The sequence below is a fragment of the Protopterus annectens genome, chromosome 17.part0 (assembly GCF_019279795.1).
Source record: "Protopterus annectens isolate FY-2018-M chromosome 17.part0, PAN1.0, whole genome shotgun sequence".
Classification (NCBI taxonomy): Eukaryota; Metazoa; Chordata; order Ceratodontiformes; family Protopteridae; genus Protopterus; species Protopterus annectens.
In genome coordinates, this window is record NC_056751.1 from 629,946,923 (window position 1) to 629,969,604 (window position 22,682).

The window sequence follows — 22,682 nt, forward strand, 5'->3', positions numbered from 1 at the left end:
TACAATGATTAACTAGATATATATGAACTGAAAATCTTCCACACAGAGAAGTTTCTTACACGGTTTTGTTTTTGAATAATAACTTTTTAATACAATGAAGCTTTCTTTAATGTCTTCAAATGTAAATGGCCTCACAGAAAAATACAACCAAGAAAGAGTTCTGAACTATGTTAAATATGTACAGTGCAAATACCTATGTTACAGGAGACACACTTACAAAGAACTGAACATGCGAATTTGATAAAGAAAGGTTTTCAGGATGGTTATTCTGCGGATAACCTGGGAGAAAGGAAAAGAGGCGCACTTATATTAATTGCAAGAGGAGCTCCAACAGCTAGAAGATAAAAAAATATATAATAATGTCAGATTTGTTGTAGTAACAGGCTACTGGCAAGGGAGAAGGATTACACTGGCATGCATTTACATTCCAACAAAAACTGCTATAATGGAGCTTAAGAAAATTCTGGGAGAAATAATTTTCAGCAAGGAATTTTACTTATAGGTGGGGACTGGAATTTGATTTGCAGCAGTGAAGATGTGTCTGGAGGGGGCAGACGATAAAATATAACAAAAGGTAGATTTTTGAAGAAATTATGAAAATATTTGGATGGAAGATGTGAATTCAGTAATAGGAGTTTGAAGTGAATTTACATATTATTCCCCAAGATATAAAAACTAGTCTAGGCCAGACAGAATTTACATTTTATAGGAACATATGCATTTAATTGAAGGTCTTGATAACCACCCAATAACTATTTCAGATCATGCACCAATAATAGCTAAAATAAAAACACAGGGTAATGAACCAAAAATGAGACAATGGCACTTTCCCACCTCTTTGTTGAAGAGAAAGGAATTTAAGGAATGAATAGTGGAGATTATTCAGGAACTGTTAGAGAGGACCGAAATTTCTTCTGAAAATATAGCTAAGGAGTGGGATAAAATTAAGGTGGAGTTTAAAAATAGGGTGGAAATAAAAGAAGGGAGCTATGGTTAAAAAGTAACAGGAATTATTCTGAGGGACTGACAAATGTTAAAGTATTGCAGAATAGGGGGATTCCAAGAGAACAAGATGAGGATCAACTGCAGTATGCTAGGCAGAAAATAAGGGATTACCTCGATAATGCGCACAAGCTTAGAAAGACTGCTTTTAAAACAACTGTTTTTTGATAACACTAAAGCACAAAACTTTTCGTACAACTCAGGCAACAAAGAAGAAAGGGCTGTCACCAAACTTAAGGTCGCCTATAACAAGGTCAACAAAAGATCCTGTAAAGGTAGTAGAAATATTTTGGAAATTCTGAGTCTCTTTATAAAGCAGAGAAATATGAAAATCAAGAAAAGATACAAATGGAAATGTTTATTAAATATGCCAAGGTTAGAGGTTGATGAGACACAATTACTAACAGGATAGGATGAGATAAAAACTGATGTATAACCAATCTACAGGAAAGTCCCCATAAATAGATGGCATTCCTGTGGAAGTTTGGAAGCTAGGAGGGAAAAAATGGTAAAGATCTGGAAGGTTTTATTTAACAATATCTTAATAAGAGAAGTACCACTGTCCTGGAAGAAAGCAGTGGTAGCTGTAATGCCTAAAGAATGTAAGCATCCATCTGATCCAGCTTCCTACAGGGCCATTTCAATACTAAACAATGATTATAAAGTGTTCATGTCTATAATGGCTAAAAGAAAGGCAAAAGTAATCCCAAAACTGATGGATCAATGTGGTTTTGCGGAGGAGAGGCAAACATCTGACAACATTAACAGAACACTGATGATCCAAGTAGGAAGCAAAATGCAAGAAAATTCCATTGCTGTTGGTGGGTTTTGATGCAGATAAAGCGGGTAACCTGGAACTTCATGAGCAGAGCAGTGGAAGCATTTGCATTTCTTGAAAAAATAAGGTAGATTAAGAGACTACATGAAGGACTGGAGGTGAAAATTAAAGTGGGTGAGTTCCTCTCTGATGACTTCTGCTAGAGCACAGGAAACAGGCAGGGGTGTCCCCCTTTCCTCTTTACTATTTGCATTATATTTAGAACCACTGGCAAAGAAAATAAGGGACTCAGAAAATCAAGGATATAATTGGTATGGTAGTCAAGAAAAGCTGGCTTTATTTGCAGGTGACATTATTTTGTACCTGACAAAACCAGAAAGACATTACAGTTTTGTGTAACATTTTGAGACAGTTTCAGATCTTTTTCAGGATACAAAATTAATGAAGCTAAAACAAAGGCAACAATGATAAATTGTGTACCCATACATGAACTGGTTCAGGAATACCCATATTTATGGTACATGATAAAATGAAATATTTAGAAGTATGGATTAAAAATTTTTCTAGTGTGGCAGCTAAGGACATGTGGTAAGAGACTAAACAAATGAAACAAAAACTGAGAAAATGGAAGCTTTCTTATATGGATATGGATATGGATAGTAAGATACAAGCAGTTAAAATGTATTCAGTCCATTTAATCATATACAGGTCAGGCATATTTTTATCAACCAGAGGAGAAGTTGTGGGTAGCAATTAATAAAGAGCTGAAGGACTTTATCTGGGAGGGGAATAGGGCAACAGTCAAGTGGGATAAAATGATTCTTCCAGTAGAACAGGGTGGATTGGGATTACCCAATTTGAATGAGTATTTAAGAGCTACACAGTTAAGACTCATACATTGCATAAGCAGAAAACTATAATTCAAAGTGGAAAGGGATGATGGAAGCTCAAGAAACAAGGACAGACTCTGATTCTGGATGGAGGCCTTTAAGGAGAACAATAATAATCATGCAGAATATTATATCAATAAGGCAGCATAAAGTATTATACGAACTAAACCAACACTGGAATGGAGAAAAAAAGATTCTGCCAATAGGGATGACTGCAATTAGGAATACAGACAATAGGTAAGAGGGGGGTGAAATTTACTGGAAAAAACAGCAAAGGAACCAAGGTATTGGGAGCAAATAACTAGAGAGGGAAAGATGACAGAAAGGGAAGGCGCCAAGAATTTATTTGGACTGCATGTTAGAGATTGCCTTTCCTATCAAGGATTGATTTCAGAGTATAGGCAAAGTGAAATAAATGTGGGGGGCCTAAATGAAAGACCAGCACTGGTAGAATTTTTAAAAGTATCTAAAACAGAAGCTGCCATTAAAAAAAGAATAATTAGTAGAGCATATAAAACAATAAGAATCAATTAGAGGAGGTTAGAAAGGATTGGGAAGACGGAATGGATAAGCAATTCACAAAGAGACCATGGGAGGATATATGTATGTCTCCCAAATATGCAACAAAATCTAGAAGATTTAGGATGTTTTCCTGGAAATGTTTACATAGATATTTTTATACCCCAAGAAGACTCCAAAGAGTTTTTCCTCACGCTGACAGTAAATGTTGGAGGTGTGAAGGGGAAGAAAGAGGTAATTGGGAACATTTTCTGGGAGTCTGGTGAATTCGCAAACTTTAAGGATTCCCTGAGGGATGCACTGTCGGAGATGCTGGGTGGGCAGACTGGTGCGATGACAGAGATGATTTTTCTGAGCTATAACACAGAATTGGAATTGCTTAGACATGGTAAAGCCTTGCTGTGTCTAATAATGGTGGCTGCCAAAAAAGCAATTACTAGAAAATGGAAATCAAAATCTAAACCAACTATACTGGAAGTAGTGAATATAGTAAGAGATAAAGCAACTGGAAATGAGATCTTTAGAAAAGGGTAGGAGCAAACTGCATAGGGAAAAAAATGTGAGTTGTGGATACAATACATACAGGACAGGAATGAGATCTAAAAGGCGGCAGGACTTAAACGAGCTATATATTGTTTGAGTGAGAAAGATTGGGTAGATAAGTGATGTATAAGATTTGCAACTTGGAGTGTGTCAGTATGGTTTGTGATGTAAAATGCTTGTGACTAGAATTGTGTCAGTGTGGTTTGTTTTCATTTATATAAATGTATGCTTCTTATACGGTAAGTAATTGTTTAATAAAGATGTTTCTTGTTAAAAAAAAGCATAAGGTTTGTGACGTTAATATAGTTTGATTACGTTTATATGAATGTAAATTTGCCTAGGTCACAAATGATAATTCAATACAGATGTTTGGAAAACAAAAAAGGAAAAAACCTAAGAACAGCCCGTTTTCTCTCAAAGCAAAATGATCCATCTGTGGAACATCCTATCTGTCCTACTAGCTGTAGAAAGACCTCTAGGTTGAACATCCACTCATGAGGGTCTACTTAGCTTGTCTGCCACAGAGCTTAGTTCTAAAAAGATGTACATTACCTTTAGAAGCATACTGTGCTAGACATCACAGGAATAGCCTGCACAGAATTTTATCACTCCTTGTTGGTTGATCTACCACAACTGTGGTATAATCTGTCACCACCAGGAAGGTTGCCCCCTTTCCAAAGTTCGCCTAGTGCTCTCAAGCTCTGGATGAGTGCCAATCTCTCATGTTAATGTGCTTTTTTTCCCCTGCTGGTAATCCCATAAACCAAGTACCTTCAAAGCATTCACGTACACTGTCAGGTTGGGAAAGCGGGGGTGGTGAAGTCAAAAATGAACTGAACACCAAACTGAGCTTGACCTGTGTCATCCACCCAAGCTGTTCTCTTGCTACAAAGGGTAGCAATTTTTGCAGGGTTAGCATTTTGAACTTTGGTACTTGTAAGAATCTGTTGAGCCAGAACAGGTCTCCAGGTACTCTGTTTTCTTGGGACGAAAAATAGCCTCAAGTAAAATTCCTTTCCTTCCAATGAGTACTGTACTGGTTCCACAGAACCTTGGGTGCACTGGATTTGAATGGTCTTTATGGCCACTGTCTTTTTGTTTTGTGAAACATCTGGGAAGGACTGCAACAGTGAAACACACTAACATCTGCAATATCGTCCTACAGAAGAGTCGTTCTGTAAGGCAGAGTATTCAAACTGCATCCCACACATCTGTACTTGTGATGGGTTCCTGTGGGATTAGCTGTGCTGACTGCAATTCCCAAGGATTAGTTTGGAGTAGAGCCTCTCTTGCTTCTATTAATACTTCATGAGTGCAGGCTGTTGCCATACATAATCCCAAGTAAAGGAACATCCTTGCTCCCAACAGCCTCTGGTAAGCTGCTACTGTGGCCATGCCTTTCGTACACCTTTTGGAGCACTTGTGACACCAAACTGAAAATGACCGTCTCCTACCCAGGAAAGAAGCCTCTTGGACTCCTTGGCAATTTTTATAGTCAGAGAGATATCGCAGAGGTGTAGGCAGCACATTCAGTCACATTCTGACAGAGATGGCAGGATGCATTGCATTGTGTTTGTGATTATGATGATCCAGAATGAACAAGCTCATTTAAACTGCTGACACACGAGTCAAAGGTACTTTCTTTTCTTTGGAACTGAAAAGAACTGCAAGTAAAATCCAGACACTTTCAAATATTGTAGGAATGCACAGGCTGGTCTTTTAGTTTAGAAGGTTTTGAGCCTCTACTTTTACAAAACCCTTCCAACAGGGAAAGACATTGTGGAAGAGGAATTGACAGCAGCTAAGGCAGAGTCAAAAATGGTACTCTACACAAATTACACATGACAATCTTCACCTAAACATCTTCTGGATCCGGCAGGTTACCCCTCCCCGCAAAGGAGGGTCTGCAGAATCCCTGGCCCTGCTGTCCTCCCCTCTGCCATTCTGGCTGCACCAGTTCTGGGAACCACCACAACCACGCCTGCCTCTGCAAGAACTTGCCTGTAATTTATGATGCTGACCTTTTCTGAAGCATTTTCCAAGCATTCCTCTGAGTCTGGGAAAATGTTCTCTGAACAGCAAAACCTTAACACCTACTGCAATGAGTCACTTGCCTTCTTATTCCCTGCTTTCCAGTATTCTTTTCCGTTTAAAAACAAAGAGGTTTTTCCCAGAGAATGGGGCATTGATAGAGGACATCAGAAAAGCCACAATGATCCAAGCCAGGCGTACATGCATAAACTTGCTTCCAATAACTGTACATGGTCCTTTATTCCTTAGTTGGGGATGGTTTGACAGACTGAATACTGTTTTTAAGGGCAGCAATAGCTAGCATATAGTGGGCTAGCAGAACATTTACCCAACTTTCCAGTCGGGGTGAGGGGGGGGCTGGACTATCCTCTCTGATCTTCTAAGGGTAGGAACCAGTATGTCACTTTCCAGCCATACCCTCTACATGATCAAGATGGCCATACTTGTCTACAAGGAGACCACCCAAGACATTGTCGGGAGTCAGCAGAAGGCCTCCTGAAATATTCTGTCTGAAAGAGACATTGGGCTAAAAGGTCAGGATTCCTTTCCAAATTTTATGTCTAACACTTACCTGAATTTAGGGTCATCAGGATGGGATATGACGAACTGATCTCCATTAACCATCAGTGTCCAGAGTCAGGGATTTCTCAAGGAAGGAGTATGCGATTCTTTTATGCTCGCTTCTTCAGGAAGTACATTGGGGACGACTCAGTGTATGAAGGATGTGAATGAGACCTGGACATCTGGTGTCTATCCTAGATGCTGGCCCACTGCTCTTCTGTAAATTTTGCAAGGAAGAGGATGAGGAGTAAAGTCTCAAATGTATGGGTGTTTGGGGCAGATGTTGACATCAAGCAGTCCCTGGAACACCTCACTCAAAAGAAAATCTTGTGCCAATGCTTTGTCCATTTTTGTTCCAGACTCAGGGTGCTCCTTGTTGAAACCATAAATGTAAAAGTAAATGGCATCAAGAAAGTGGGCGATGAGCCTCTAGTCATTGCTGGAACTGAAACGCCAATCCATGTTGATTCTGACATAGGAAATATCAGCCCCATGAGTCTGAATACAAATGCCAATGACACCATCAGCAGCCAGCAGAGAGGACAAAATTACCAATATCTGGAGCAATGGTTCAATAACTACACTCCCAGCTCTAGTAATCATTGTCACCAAGCACATTAAAATCACTGAAACCAGCATCAATAGCCCAGTCAGTGCCAAAGGCATGAGAGATCTGCAATGGTGGAGCCTGAGACAAAAACAGCCTTCACTCTACAGATGCAAAGGATGGCCATGGTGAGAAGGCATTAAAATAGGAAATATATTACTGAAGTCTCTCTAGCCACCCTGAAAGCAAAGAGGGCAGAGACCACATATACTCTCAAAATCGTATCCCAAGTCCATGTTAAGACACAGAGAAAGGCTGTGAAGGGAACAAGTTGAACACGTAGACTAAGTACAGTGTGCTTCAAAGCTTGTCTCTAGGAAAGATGGCACTTTGTCATTTCCTCTGACTACAGTCAATAACTGCAGAAACTTCAGCTGAAGCAACCCTAAGTGTTTTCCCTTAGAGGCAGCGACCACAAAGACCTATCCAATAGTTTTCTACAGCCACTGTCTGTACATCTTTGCCTAATCTGGGTTTTTTGGAAGGGAGAGGTAAGGGTCTCCCAGACAAAAGTGGAAGCTTTGATTTCATTTTCCTTTTGCCTTCTTATATTTTATGTTAGTCCTCAGAAAAACTAGTCCCTGAGTAATAAACCTTTAAAATCACCTTGCTTCTCATGTCAGTTACAGTTCTCTGCTCAAAGCTTCCACAAGTATTACACCTACAAATATCACACTACTCAACCAAGTGAGATCTCCCAAACACACCATACATAGATTACTCGTTCTTCTGCTGGGTTGTGTGACCATATTAACTGCACCTCTTCAATCCAGATCGCTTATCCATGCTGTCACTAATTTAACAACCATAACAAATCTAAAACTGAAGTTAAAGGAGGCAGTAAACAAATATGAAACAACTTGCAAAATGGCAATGAAACCACCATAAGTGACCTCTATAAACTTGAAAAATATGAAGAAGAGAGAGTCAGCTGATCTTGAAGGCAGCAGATATAAAGTACAGTTTTGTACCTACCATAAATGTAGATGTCCGAACAGGATAGCATCTGCAGTCATAACAAATGGGTTGTCCTGTCGTCAGGCAGCCATTCCAAAGTCTGGGTCCGGCTTGATGTCGCACTTCACCCGACGTCATCTCTGCTGGTCTTCGGTATAAAGGCATCAGCGCCATTTTCCTCAGTGTTTCTTGTCCCAGATGCCAGTTGCCCTCTAGGAAAGCTAAATTTTGGATAAATGCCAATGTTTCCAAAATAGTAGAAGGCAAACACAAAAGTGAGCATGTGTGTAGATATATACAAACAAATGCACCATAAGAGACTCCCCCCCCAGCTAGCTATTAGGAGGGTAAATACCCTAGGAGTACCACAGAGGGGAAGGAGGGTGGTGACTGCAGATGCTATCCTGTTCGGACATCTACATTTATGGTAGGTACAAAACTGTACTATGTCCTTCAAGGATGCATCTGCAGTCATAACAAATGGGTAGAATACCATAGCCAAACTAGGGAGGAGGAAGAAGAATTATGGTGTAGTTAGGATCCCTTGCAATACAGCAGTGGCAAACCCTGCTCGGGATCTAGAGTATAGAGGTAAATTATAATGCTTGGCAAATGTATGCACGGAGGTCCAAGTAGCCAATAATGTCCTTGGTTGCCACCGTAAGAAAGCTGTGGTAGTGGCTGTAGCCCTTGTAGAATGAGGTCTTATGTTCTGTGGAACTGGTTTTCCATGGTAGGAGTAACAGAATCTTATGCAATTTCCTATCCATTTGGAGATTGTCTGTTTGGAAATTGCTTTTCCTTCCCTTCCTGTTGCATAGGCTACTAAAAGCTGGTCAGTTTTCTGTTACTTTTGGTTCTGTCCAGGTAGTAGCGTAACTGTCTATGTACATCCAAGGTATGCAGCCTTTCCCCTGTTCTGTGGATTGGGAAAGAAGGTAGGTAGGTGGATTGCCTGGTTTAAAGACACTCTGGATACCACCTTAGGCATAAATGTAGGATTAGTTCTCATGGACACTCTATCTTGATGGAAGATTAGGAAGGGTTGGACTGCCATTAAGGCCTGTAGTTCCGAAACCCTCCTTGCTGAAGTAATTGCCAGTAGGAAAGCAGTTTTCCATGATGGGTGTTGAAGATCTGCTGTTGCTGCTGGTTCAAATGGAGGGAGTGTCAATTTTTCTAGCACAAAGTTCAAGTCCCATGCTGGTAATGGTGGTTTCCTAGGAGGTTTTAGATTCTTGATCCCTCTGAGGAATTGCCTGAGTAGAGGATGCGAAAAGACAGGTGGATCGAAGCTGTATTCTGCGGAAATAGCTGATGCATGTATCTTGATGGAGGAATAGGACAGGCCCGTATGTAGAAGCTCTGCCAAGTACTCCAGGATGTTAGCAATATCTATGTTCGAGACATCTTTTCCTCTTTCAGTACTCCAAATGACAAACCTTTTCCATTTTCCTGCATAGTTCCTTCTTGTTGAAGGTCTGCGGGCTTCAAGGATAATGTCTTTAACCCTTTGGGATAAGTCTGGGTTAGTTGCTGTTATGTGATGTTCCAGGCAGTCAGTTGCAAGGTTTTAGGTTTGGGTGCATGATGTTGTAGTTGTTCTGAGTTAACATCAAAGGCATCAGGGTATTGGCCACAGTCTCCCCTGAGACATGCTCTCGGCAAAGGATACCAGTGTTGTCTTGGCCAATTCGAGCTATCAGAATTATCCTGATCGCCTCTTTGATTTTCAGTAGTACCTTGTGCATCAAAGGAAGAGGTGGAAATGCATATGCTGTCAGGCCTTTCCAACTGAAGGATAGAGAGTCCACCTTCAATGCTAGTGGGTGGCATGTCCTTGTGCAGAATTTTTTGAGCTGGTGATTGAGTGGGGATGCGAATAGGTCTATTTGTGGCATTCCCCATTTCTTTGTGATGGCCTTGAAGATGTCCGGGTGTAGCAACCATTCGTGAGCATCCAAGGTGGTTCTGCTTAACATGTCTGCTAGGGTGTTTTCTTTTCCCGGCACAAATATTGCCTGTAACTGGATGTTGTAGCTCAGAGACATATTCCAAAGGTCCAGAGTCATTCTGCATAGGGGTATGAATGAGTGCCTCCCTGTTTGTTGATGTACCACATGACTGTGGTGTTGTCTGTCCTTATCATTAAATGGCCTTCTTTGAGGAATGGTTTGAATTTCTGGATTGCTAGTTTTACTGCCAGCATTTCTTTTTGGTTTATGTGCAGGTGCAGCTGGTCTGGAGTCCACAATCCTTGTATGCACTTGTCCAACATGCCCAGCCTAGGTCTGAGGCGTCGATGGTTTGGTTTGCTTGAAAGTTGTGGAAGGGCAAGCCTGGGTTTGACTGGCATGCTTGAGCCCACCACAGGAACTCTTGTTTCAGGCATGGGATTAGTGGGATTTCGGTTTCTAAGCTGTGCTGTGTTGAGACCATAAATTCTTTAGCTACCACTGTAGTTTTCATATGCAGTCTGGCATGGGGGACCAGGATTATGCATGATGCCATGAAGCCCAAGGCCTGCAGTACTTTTCTTGCTGTTAGTTTGTGCTGCTTTGTTAACGCCAAGAAGTAAAGAGGGAGTTGTGCTTGTTTTTCTGCAGTTAGGAATGCCATTTGTTTTACTGTGTCCAATTCCGCACCCAAGAATGTTCTTGTCTGGGATGGTATCAGTCTTGACTTTTTTAAATTGACTGTGTATCCCAGGGCTTGTAGTAAGCAAATGACTCTTTGTAAATCTGTTGTCAGCTTGCTTTTGTTGTCCGCTTGTAACAGGCAGTCGTCCAGGTATGGATAAATTTGGATTCCCTGTAGCCTGCAATGAGCGATTACTGATGCCAGGCATTTTGTGAATACTCTGGGCAGTAGATAAGCCAAAGGGCAATGCTGAGAATTGATAATGCTCTGATCCTGCAAGAAATCTGAGGTATCTTCTACAATTTGGTCGTATGGGGACGTGCAGGTATGCCTCCTTGAGATCTAGAGTTACCAGCCAACACTCCTTGCCCAGCATGGGAAGAAGTTGCTGTAGGGTCAGCATTTTGAATTTTGGTACAATGATGTATGTGTTTAAGACGGACAGGTCGAGAATAGGTCTCCAACTTTTCTCTTTTCTTGGTACTAGGAAGAGTCTGGAGTAGAATCCTTTGCCCTGTTGTGTTATTGGTACTCTTTCCACAGCTCTCATCTTTGTTAATTGAGCTATCTGCTTTAGAGCTTCTGTTTTTGATTTGGAGGTAGGTTTGGCATTCCTCTTTTACTGGTAAGGTGTGGAAGTGGAACCTGTAGCCTTGGTCTATGGTTTGCAAAATCCACTTGTCTTTTGTGATATAGTGCCAATTTTAAAATAAGGCTAGCTTTCCGCCTAAAGGTGCTGCTATTTGCTCCCTGGTAGGCGGTGTCAGAGTCAAGTCACTGTGATTGTCCTGTTGCAGTGGCAGTGGTTGTGTCTGTGCCTCTCTGGTTATTGCCTTGCCACTGGCGTCCTCTATAGGCACCTTCTCTGGATTGATGTCTGCCTCTAGAGCGTCTATTCCTGCCTCTGAGATGTTGAGGAGTCTGGAAAGGACCAATTTTTGGCAGGCCAGTTCCTGCTAAACCTTGGGGGCTGAACCTGTAAGAAATCCTTAACTGTTTGTACAGATTTTGCCTTCTCTTCCATTTTCTTCATTACTTGCTGAGCAGGTGTACCAAATAGACTGGTCTTATCCATAGGAGCATCTAACAGCTTTGCTTTAACATGATCCGCAAAACCTGTTCCTTCAACCATGCATGCCTTCTTATCACTGTGCCAGTCATGGCTGATCTAAATGAAGCCTCCAGTGCATCATAGCCACATTTTAAAGAATGGTTACTAACCTGCTGAATGTTATTCACCATTTCTAAAACATATTTCTTATCTAAGGAGTCATCAGAGGACAGCTTCTTAGTTAACTGATCAAGCATAAACTCTTGGTATTGGAACATGTGAAACTGACAGTTTAAAGCTCTAGCTGAGAGAGTAGCAGAGGTGTAAACTTTTATCCCCCATCTCTCTAAGGACCTGGATTCCCTTTCAGAAGGGAGAGGGTTTTTTGCTGAGGTCGAAGCTACTGCCTTAGGCCCCTGGGATATAGTCTCAGGATCTGCAAATGGGGCCTTGTATAGGTGGTGATGAGTGTCTGGCACCCTGTAAAATCTATCTGGTTTGGCAGGGGCTGGAAGTAAAGTATCAGGAGCAGTGCAAACATCATTAAATGCATCATCCACAACAGGCAGAACTGGAGGTATAGCTAAGGGCCTATGTTGTGGTAAGTGCAGAAAGGTCCTAAGCCTTTTTCTTGAATCTGAGAAATCTTGTCCCTGCCATTGGAATTGTTCTCTCATGGCATGGTTTCCCCAAAGGAAAATTCCTCTGGTGGAGAGGCAGATGGAATGGATTCTTCAGCATCGGAATCTTCGAAAAAGGAGCCTCTGGCTGATCTGTAATGTCTGAGTCATCCAAGAATCATCAGAGGACACTGGCCTCTGCTCTAGGTCTCTTTTCTGGAGGCTGAGAGGCCCTGTCTGGGTGAGATTGGGATCCCCTAATTAAGGAGATTAAATCCTCTGCCAGAGCAAGCATTTGTGAACTAGAAGTGGGCCTATGTGAGGGGGTCTTAACAGGCACTGATTTAACAGTTTTGGCTGCTTTAGCCCTGGCAATGGCCTTTATAGACATGGCTGCAGGAGACCTAGCAGCACCACGTGCTGGGGTAGAGACATCCAAAGGGATGGTGTCTGATAATTCACTAGGAACCACAGTAGTAGGCAAAACTTCACAGGCCGATTCAACTAAGGTAGCAGGAGCCTCAGTAGTAGTCATGGATTCGCTGAAGATTGAGAAACCGAGACATTCGCTTAACCGTGGTTTCGCTGAAACCACGGACCGTCGGTCTTTTTTTTAACAATTTGGGTAGTCGGAGGATCCGGCGGCATAATGAAAATCTGAGCCGAAAAACTGTTCAGCAAACTCCGACCCGACGCTTGTTCGTCGGTTGAAGGAAGCACAGGCTAAACAGGCTGCTACGTCGTGGTCTGGGCCTAAACAAGGTAGGCAGTAGAAATCTTTATGAGGTATTTGTTTCACACAAGTTAAACAGTTATTTACTTTTTCTGACATCGGCTGAGGCAAGAAAGAGTCCCAGCTTTTAGAAGTCTTCGGTAGTATTCGGTAGTGGTAATCTCTGGATCTGACCGACCGAACAGCTTCTGGGCAAGAAAGACTGAGGAAAATGGCGTTGGCTGATGCCTTTATACCAAGACCAGCAGAGATGACGTTGGGTGAAGTGCGACATCAGCGAAGCGGACCCAGACTTTGGAATCAAGGGCTGCGGACAACCCATTTGTTATGACTGCAGATGCATCCTTGAAGGACATCTGAATGATCAAATAACACATTGAACTGTAAAATACACAGCAAAATTTACCAACGCTCAAAAAGAGCCTAGGATCGTCTCTCTGGCACTTTGTTGAGCATGGCAAAGAGAGATCTGGAGAAAAGCTGCACAGCATTATGGTGGCATGGGACAAGACACAGCATGAGAAATTTGTTGGTGTCAAGCTGACCAGTGCTGTGGCTACTACTGCCCCACAGTTAAAGGGGATCACTTAAAATCTGATGACTATCCTCCCTTTCTTGGAATGCTGGAGAGCCAAGCATTTAAGTGTTAAGAATCCATTTCAGATTAAAAAAATATATATATATACATATATATATATATATATATATATATATATATATATTTGTATTATATATAATGTATTATATACACACACACACACATATATATATATATATATATATATATATATATATATATATATATATATATATATATACATACGTACACACACATGTACGTGTACACCTCTGTGAGCTACACTAAGATATCTTAACTGGGGAGAGTGAGCTGAAGTGAGCTAGAGAAAGCTAAGTTTGATGCCACTATGCAAGTGAATGCAACTTCTTACTAATGTATGAGCTTTGTTGGTCTGATACTGAAGGACTACACTCAAGAGACAAGGAACTTCTTTTTTGCCAGGTAATCTACGTTATGCCTACAGAGTGCATTCTTCAAGTACGTTTCCAAAAAGTGTTAAAGAAGGGACCAGATTATGACAAATACATCCATGGATTATATTCTACCTCATAACAAAGGGATTGTGCACTTACTACCACCTGATGTGCACTACCGTGTTTTGTCATGGGAATGGATGCAAGTTCTGCTTTCTTCTGGAAATAGGATATCCCTGCCCTTGAAGGTGATAAAATTCTTTAAGATCATTTCAATACATATTTCTGCTAAAAAGAATCCTGAAGGACAATAAAGATATACTTAAATCATATTTCAAATATCACAACTTAAAACAGAAAAAAATGAGAAAATGTTTCCCAATGGTTATTACCACATACTTTTTGGGAGGACTGCTGGTCAAATACCTAATGCAAATTATGTAAATGTCTAATTTACAGCATTTATGTCCATCCTTAAAATTTTGTATTATCCGATGGCAGTTCCATGATAAACTTAAATCCTTGCATGAATTTGTTTCTTCTTGTCACACATCATGTACTACTCATTTATAGTATATACTATTGTAATGTAAACTTTGCAGGTGGAGCTTTGCTCCTTGGGACTTTACTGAAAAGGGGGCTTTTACCTTTGCTGGACTATCCCATTCTACAAATGGAAATGAATAAATCTAGGCAGTCAAACTAAAACGGCCACATAAATTCATCTTTCTCAGTTCTGTTAACCTCAACACCATGACAGCCTTTGGTTATGACATGAACACAAAGGTAGGACAGCAGGTGAACTAAGAATGAAGTGAAATAGCAACCTTACCGAGTTTGCCCAACAAAGGAAAGCACCAGCATATCATCTGTATCTCGAGCCACATCAGACCTAAGTGGCCAGAGCCCTGGGGAAAATAAAACAAAAATACTCATTAATTTGAAAACAGCTAGCATGCATAATACAGCAATTTAACAAGGATACAGTTCTTACCTGAAATAGTTTCAAGTTCCTCCAATTAATGAAACATTTACAGCTTCTGTCGTATTCAAATATTAAGAGCAACAGTGAACAAGTCTTACTAGATGAGGATGGAACAGATATAGATATGCATATACAAAAGTACCTTAATCTAAAGGCACAAGTGAATAAGCCTTTTCTAGGTAAGTGAATATCAGTTACCTGCCAGTATATTGGTACAATCCTAGCACTGTTACTAGCACTATAATGAAGTGAAAAAAAATTATGAAAAGATTAGAATAAACTATAGATGTATAGGTAACTTACTGTAACACTAGATGCACAAACAGATCACTGTTACAGTACTCCTTACAAATGGAGAGTTATTTGCTGGGATACCCATATGTCCATAAAGTCTGAAAAGTTCAGGCAGCTTCCTTACATGCCATACATCCTCCCTTAGCACGAGCAGACATGCTAATATAACAAGCACGTATGGGCACACCAAAAAATGTAGAGCTTTCTTCCCCTGAAGTGGGACGCTGAAGCACATAGCTCTAAGTGCAAACCAGGCAGGGAGAAAAAAGGGATAAATGGACAAGGCTGCTACACCTTAGCCAAGGAAAATATTCAGTATGACGGAAGGAGATTTTCCATATTGCACCAGTTATCTATCTGAACATCTACAAAACTGTCTGATTTTCTTCACAAGATCACAATTTCAGTATTCTTTATAGATGAAAGAGAGAGGGTGGATGGAGATAAATCAGAGTCTAAAATGTCTTGCACAACAACTCCAGCAAAACCATTCCTGGATCTGAAATATCCATTTTGTAATGTTTGGAAAATGTGTAGACAGAGGACCAAGCAGTTGCTTCCAAAATGGATCTGAAGTTCACACCCTTACAAAAAGGCCCTGAAGAGGCAAATGCCCCAGTAGAATGAGTTTCAACATTCTTCAGAAGATTTTTGCTGTGGTTAGACTAGCTGAACTGAACAGAAACATCTGGAAATAGTTTAGAATGGCCTGCCCTTATTACTATCACAGAATACAAAAAGTTGATTTGCTTTTAACAGTAGATTTACCCACTTAATGTGTCAGCTATCTATACACAACCAAGCAATAAATCATCTTCTCACCCTTATTTTGTGGCTTAGGGTAAAAGGCAAGGAACTTGATTAATTAGCTTGATTAAGAGTTAACTCAAACTACTTTAGGCCTAAAGGATTTGTTGGTTCAAAGACTCACTCTGTCCTTGTGAAAAAGCAAGTTGAACAGACACAAGGTCCTGTAATACAGACACCTGTCTAGCAGAAGTTAAGGCTACCAAGCACTACAGTCTCTCAAACTGGAAGTTTTGAGGTTCAACAGGAGATGGAGTTAGCTTTTCAAAACAAAAATTCAAATCCAAAATAGGGGTCACATTCCTTCTTGATGGTCTGATATGCAAAACCCCTTTAACAATTGTTTGATATATATATATATATATATATATATATATATATATATATATATAAAGAGAAAGGGGGATCCAGTGGCAAACAGGCTGATATGGTCAAAAAATGTACCTTTACTGAAGTATATGCCAAGTCGGAATTGACCAATCTGGGCAGGTACTGAAGAACTAGAGATGCCACAGCTTGAGATGCGTCCCATTTGCTACTTTGGCTTCACAGAGAAAATCTTTTCCATGTGAATAAATAAAACTTCCTAGCAGCAGGTTTTCTTGACTCCTTTAATGCCTGATGTACTGCCTCAGAAAAAAGGTGCCTAAAAAGAATCAAAAACCTATCATCTGAAAATTTAGGTTCAGATTTTGGATATCTGTATGAATCAGAAACATCTTATCCTGTGTGACTAAGTCCATAATGTGAGGAAGTCTCTGATGATTGCCCTTGAGCAACCAGCTACATGAGAAGGGAGAATAGTCGTTGCCTGGACCAAAACAGGATTAACAATAACAATTTTGACAAGTCTGTTCTGATCTTCTGAAGGATTATGGAACTAGGACGAAAGGGGGGAAGCCATAAAGAACCATCCCTAACCAGGAAATTGAAAAGGCATGCGTCTTACAGGCCTTTCTGCCAGATGCTCTGGAGTTAAACTGTTTCAGTTGCCTGTTTAGATTAGAGGCAAATAAACCTATTTGAGAGATTCCCCCCACTTCTGGGGTATTTGCAGGAAGACATTCTGGTGGAGCATCCACTCAAGAGGGTCTACCCTGGATCTGCTCAGTCTGCAACTGTATTCTGTTCTAAAGGAAACTAAGCTTTCTGAAAGACTAAGTTGGGATGAACTGCTCTGTCCCAGGCAATAATGGTCAATCTGCAAAGAGGACAAAATCTTTTAATCTCTGTTTATGCACCACATCTCAATGGTGTTCTTTCTCACCACAAGGAATGTGCCTGAAGTCCATAGCTGTTTCAGAGCTTTCACGGCATAACACCCATCATCTCTTTCAGGTTGGTGTGTTTGTACCAGTGCTGTGGTTTCCCAAATTCCATGTGCCTTGATCTCCTGAGAAACAGCACCCCAAGAAAAGGCTGGAATGTGTAGTCACTGTCTAACAGGAGCTGGAAGGAGAGAAGGAAAACCTTGTCTGGATAGGACTTGGTTGGCCCATCAAATGAGTTATTTCTTCACAAAGCTGAGAACTGCAATTAGAAAAAAAAAGTGTCTAGCAAAAACAGACTCAGTACACCACTGGATTTTTCTCATGTGAAGTCTGGCAGGAGAACTCATCAGGAAAGAAGCAAAGAAATGTAGAGCTCTTAGAAATCCTACTGCGGTGACCATTTCATGAGGAGATAGACTGAGAAAGTAATAAGTTTGCATCTTTTCCGGAGGAAGAAAAGTGGTCATTAGGTAGGACTCTAAAAGAAATCTGTAAGATGACAGCTGAGATGACTTTTCCAGATTCAGTGTGAATCCCAGGCTGTGAAAGATTTATTGTGAACCCGAAAGCTATCAAAACCTACTGACTGGTTGAAGCTGATACCAGGCAATTGTTGACATAATGAAAAATATTTATGCCTTGAAGTCTGCAGTATGTTATCAGAGGAGCAAAGTATTTGGTAAAGACTCTGAGCAGCAAAAACTCCAAATGGCAAAGTAATTTAATAATGCAATCCCAAAACAAAGAATCTTAAAAAAGGATCTATGCTTCTTGTGAATGGGAGTAGGCAGATACTCATTTTAAACAATACTGAATGACCAAAACAGGCTTGAAAGAGAAAAAGAAGGAACAGAATTTGAAGTGCCAACATTTTGAATTTTGGAATACACAAGTGTTTAGCCTAAATAGGACTACAATGAGCCTCCAAGTGCTCTCTTTCCTGGGTACAAGGAAAAAGTCTTTTGTAGAATCCTTTTCCCCCAGTGAACTGAGTGCACTGGCTATACGACTCCTTGAAACAATAACAGTGAAATGACTGGAGAAATAAGGTGAAGCTGGTCCTTTAGACTATGAGGGAATCCTGATGGAGTCGGGGAAGGACACCCACTGGAGTTTGTAACCATGTTCAATAATATGCAATACCCAAGAGTAGACCTTCCTGCATGGCAATCTATAGCCAAAAAGAAAGGGAGGAGAGGGAAGAAATGTTTGGTAAGGATAGTCATGTGACTTCTTTGAATGTTAGATGCCTGGAATCTATTAGGTTTTCTTTTGGAGTCACCTTAATATTTTCTTTTAAACTAATATTTTCCAGATTTCTACTGACCAGATTTGTAAAGTTAAAAAAAGGTTCCAGATTAGATGGATACTTCATTTAATACTTGGGAACTGGAGGAAAAAAAGTTTAATTACTTGCATGAGCTTTTTTCTTCTAGCTTTCTTTAAAAATTCAGAAGTGATGTAACCAAACATTCTCAAGACAGGCATTTAATATTGAGCTTTTACATCTCCAGGAGTTGCAACTATTCTAGAGGCAGCATCCACAGCATCACAAACACATTTGATACTAAGCCTACCTACCAGAGGAGGAGAACCAAGCATGTCCATAAGATTATATCTAATGCCAGAATTAGAAAAATTTGCCAAAGTCTGTCCCATATTACTTAATTTAGATAGAAGGAACTTTACCTTGTGGGGCTGGCAATTAAAAGCTCTAAAAGCTAAGGTGATAGAAATATGTACCTTCTGCCACACCTATTACGAGCTCTGCTGTGCGTATGATTGGAAACTGGATTAGATAAGGGAAACGTCTACTACCTTTGTCAGAATCCAAAGAAATGACATCAGGGTCAATAGTGTGATTTTTAAAAATGGCAATTTTAAGTATCAGGAACTCTATAAAACCTCTATGGTTTCTTGTGATCTTATGCCTGGGGATCCTGAGGCAATGAAACAGTTGAAAAAGCATCCCCCACAACTGGCAATATTACAAACAGCTTCATATTATCAATATTGCAAAAGGCTTCAGAATATCAATATTCAAAGTTCACATCATCTCTTCTGGAAGCTGGAAACCTATTTACACTACCACTTAAAGTCTTTCCTTTTAACAGTGACTCCCAAAGTAAATTTTCTTATTAGAGAAAATCAGAGGATAAGCTGTCTCAGATTCCTATCCAATAAGGAAAAACAAATTACCACAGTGTGTCAGGAAAGTGCATCTCTCTAAAGGAGAGGAATAACGATCCTGGCTAAGCTTTGTATACAACGAGCTTGGAAATCACCACAAAGTCAAATCTGGTCAGAAAATTGTCTTGAAAAGAAGTTAGGAGCCAAAAAAATGTTGTTTTTCTTCTGTTTAAATTTGTTCAATTTTTTTTTTACTTCTGGATCCAATATAGGCTGCAGGGGATCCCCCTGAAATTTGGGGCTACTGATACCAAGGGCTCCATTGGGTGGCATTTTTCCTCTTATCCAATGGGGAAAGGAATATAAAAGGTATAATGTAGCCCTTCTTGGTCAGAATATGAAAATTCTTCAAAAGAACAGGGGACTGTTCCGCAAAAGAAGTGGAAATGGAGAAAGAGGTAGCGGGCAGAGAAGACTGAAATGCTTGAGACCGACCTTAAATAAAATTAAACCAGTCCTCCTTGTAAACTTTCTGACTACGAGTAAATGATGGGAAAAAAAAGTGTTTAGTTTCAGAGTAGGTTTCCTAGATGTATCCACACATATGGGCTCTGAAAATGATGATACAGGCCAGACCCCCATAAGCAAGCCATGGACATCCTTTCTGACTAGTAACTGGTGAATGCCTCCCTCTTCCTCAAAAATAAGTCTAGACTCTCCCTTCCCAGCTGTCTCAGCCAAATGTTCAGCCTTACCAGATGTGCAAGTATGTTTGTCTTTTCAGCTTTTCCCGCTTAGGGGTTGCCACAGCAGAATTCCAGTCCGCTAATGATTGGCAGATTTTTTTATGGTGCCGAGTTGCCAGCCCGACACCCAACCTTCAGCGAAGGCACGCCCATTCACGCATGTTTTCCGCAGTACGCGGAGCCTTAATGGCCTCTAAAGGAGGAGCATTAGAGGGCACAAGAGAAGCAAAAGAGCATTTGAGGGAAACAAAGATGCCTCAACAAACTTGTCAGACTTGCACCAAGTGAAAAGCAGGAGGCATCTTGCTATCATCTATCACCTCTTGTAAGCTTAGGGAAGAAGGAAGACTCTGTAGTTGCACATGCCAGTTCCTGAAGATGTTTATTTTCTACATCTGAAAAAAAATAAGCCTGCTTCTGCAAGTCTTACAGGGTGAAAGTTTAACAGATACTACAGGATTTAACATCTAGTTTTGCCTCGAAGCAAAAAGACAACTCAGTTGTTCAAAGGTTCATAGGTGTGTACTAGACTAATGGCCCTGGAGCCTTTACAAGCCTAGCCCATAGGACTACCCCCTGGCATCGTACCACCCAACCTTAGTTCCCATTGCCTCTGTCAAGTAGAGCCACTGGAGTGATCCCCGTGGAGTGATCTATTTCCCATCCAATCACCAAGATTTCTCTTGAAGAGGACCAGTGAGGTGCTCTGTCTGACATGTATGGGAAGTCTATTCCATAGCCTGGGCAGTCTCTGGGTTATGAACCTGTCCCTCCAGTACGTTCTGTTGATTGTGGTAATGATGCTGAGGACTCTTGAAAGTGTGGTGCAGAGGGATTGGGATTTCTTTAGATGAAGCATTTCTAACAGAGCTGGAGAAGACATGGCTTTGTAAGTCAAGCAGAGATCGCCTCTAAGTAGGCGATATGAGACAGAGAACAGTTGGAGTTTTTTGAGTCTATCCATATAGGCCAAGTGTTTAAGGCCTAGAATCCTCTTTGTGAGGTACTTTTGCGGCTTCTCCAGTTGTTGCAGGCATCTAGTGAGGTACATGCCAAATGGGGCACTGTACTTGATGATTGGCCTAATGAGGGAAGAGTAGAGGGAGAAAATGACCGCTTTCTTCTTGGATGCAAAACCCTTAGTAATGAGATGTGCCACATAGAAGGACTTCCTGACCACAATGGCAATGTGGTGGTTGAAAGAGAGGTTGCTGTCAACCTGTGTTCCCAAGATCTCTCATAATGCCTTCTATGTTCAGTGGACTACCATCGATGTGGTAATTCATGGGAACCGGGTTTTTCCCAAAGGGGATGACGACATTTTTTGGCATTGAGCTTAAGGCAATGGTTCTGACACCAGTCATTGGTCTCAGTGAGGCCTTTCTGTAGATGTCAACATCACCTGGGAAGTTAATAATAGCTCCCAACTTGCAATTGTCTGCGAACCTTGTCAGCCAGAGTCCCTTCATGTTGGCCTGGACTTCAGAGATGTAGATACCAAACAGGAGAGGACCCAGGACTGAAGCCTGTGGAACTCCACTTGTGACTGGTCGGCAGTCCGACTTGGAGTCAGCTACTTTCACACTGTGGTTCTGTGAGCCAGTTTGCAACCCACCTAGTGATACAGGTGTTGATGCCTAGCTTACTGAGTTTTTCTATGATTCTTGTGTGGGGAATGGTATCAAAGGCCTTGGCAAGATCAAAGTAAGCTGTGTGAATCACCTTGCCTTCATCCACAACTCTGGTGACTGACTCTCAAAGAAGTTGACCAAGTTGAGCAGGAATGATCTACCCTTCACAAAACCAAACTGTGCGATCCAGAGTTTGGAGATTCCCTATATCCTTACTTATTAGGTCCATGATGCATTCCATAGCTTTGAATATCAGACTCAGGCTAATGGGGTGATAGTTCCCAGGGTCTGTATTCGCTCCTCCTTTGTGGAGAGGGATGGCTGTAGCAGTGTGACATTTGGTAAGGACAAAGCCTGAGGTGAGGATGTGACTGAACAGGGCACACAGGTGAGGTGCCAGTTCACGCTGTAGTTCATGTAGAACACAGCCAGGGATATTGTCAGGTCTCATTGAAGCTGTATTCTTGGCCTTGGATAGTGCTGTTTTAACCTGTGCTGTAGTAATACTGGGTACCTGGCAATCTACTGTTAATGTGATAGGTTCTTTGGGAGGGGAGAGAGGGGTAAAGTTGGCACTGAATCTGTCGGCTCGGTATAGGAGCTACCATTGTGCAGTAGCTCAGAGCAAATCTGGGTGTTGACATGGAAATTCTTTACATAACTATAGAAGGCCCTGTGGTTGTCTTTACTATCTGTCGCAATTCTGTTTTCATAGCTAGCCTTAGAGGATTTGATGAGGGATCTCAACATTTTGTTGAGGCTGATAAGGGAGTTTTTCCAGTCTTGGGACTTCACCTTATTCGACGTCAGTTTTCTCCTCCTGTTGTAGAGTATTTATGGCAGGGGACCACGAGATTGGCTTCCTGCTTTTGTAGGAGAGCATCTTGGCTCTA

General features: G+C 41.1%; 1 protein-coding gene across 1 annotated transcript in view; it reads right to left on the minus strand.

The window, feature by feature from the left end:
• The window catches only part of DDB1 (damage specific DNA binding protein 1), a 2,836,764-nt gene that overhangs the window by 2,082,548 nt on the left and 731,534 nt on the right, over window positions 1-22,682 (minus strand). The window contains exon 11 of the mRNA XM_044059793.1: window positions 14,758-14,833. Coding sequence (XP_043915728.1) covers window positions 14,758-14,833 — 76 coding nt within the window. The remainder of the gene's footprint in view (window positions 1-14,757; window positions 14,834-22,682) is intronic.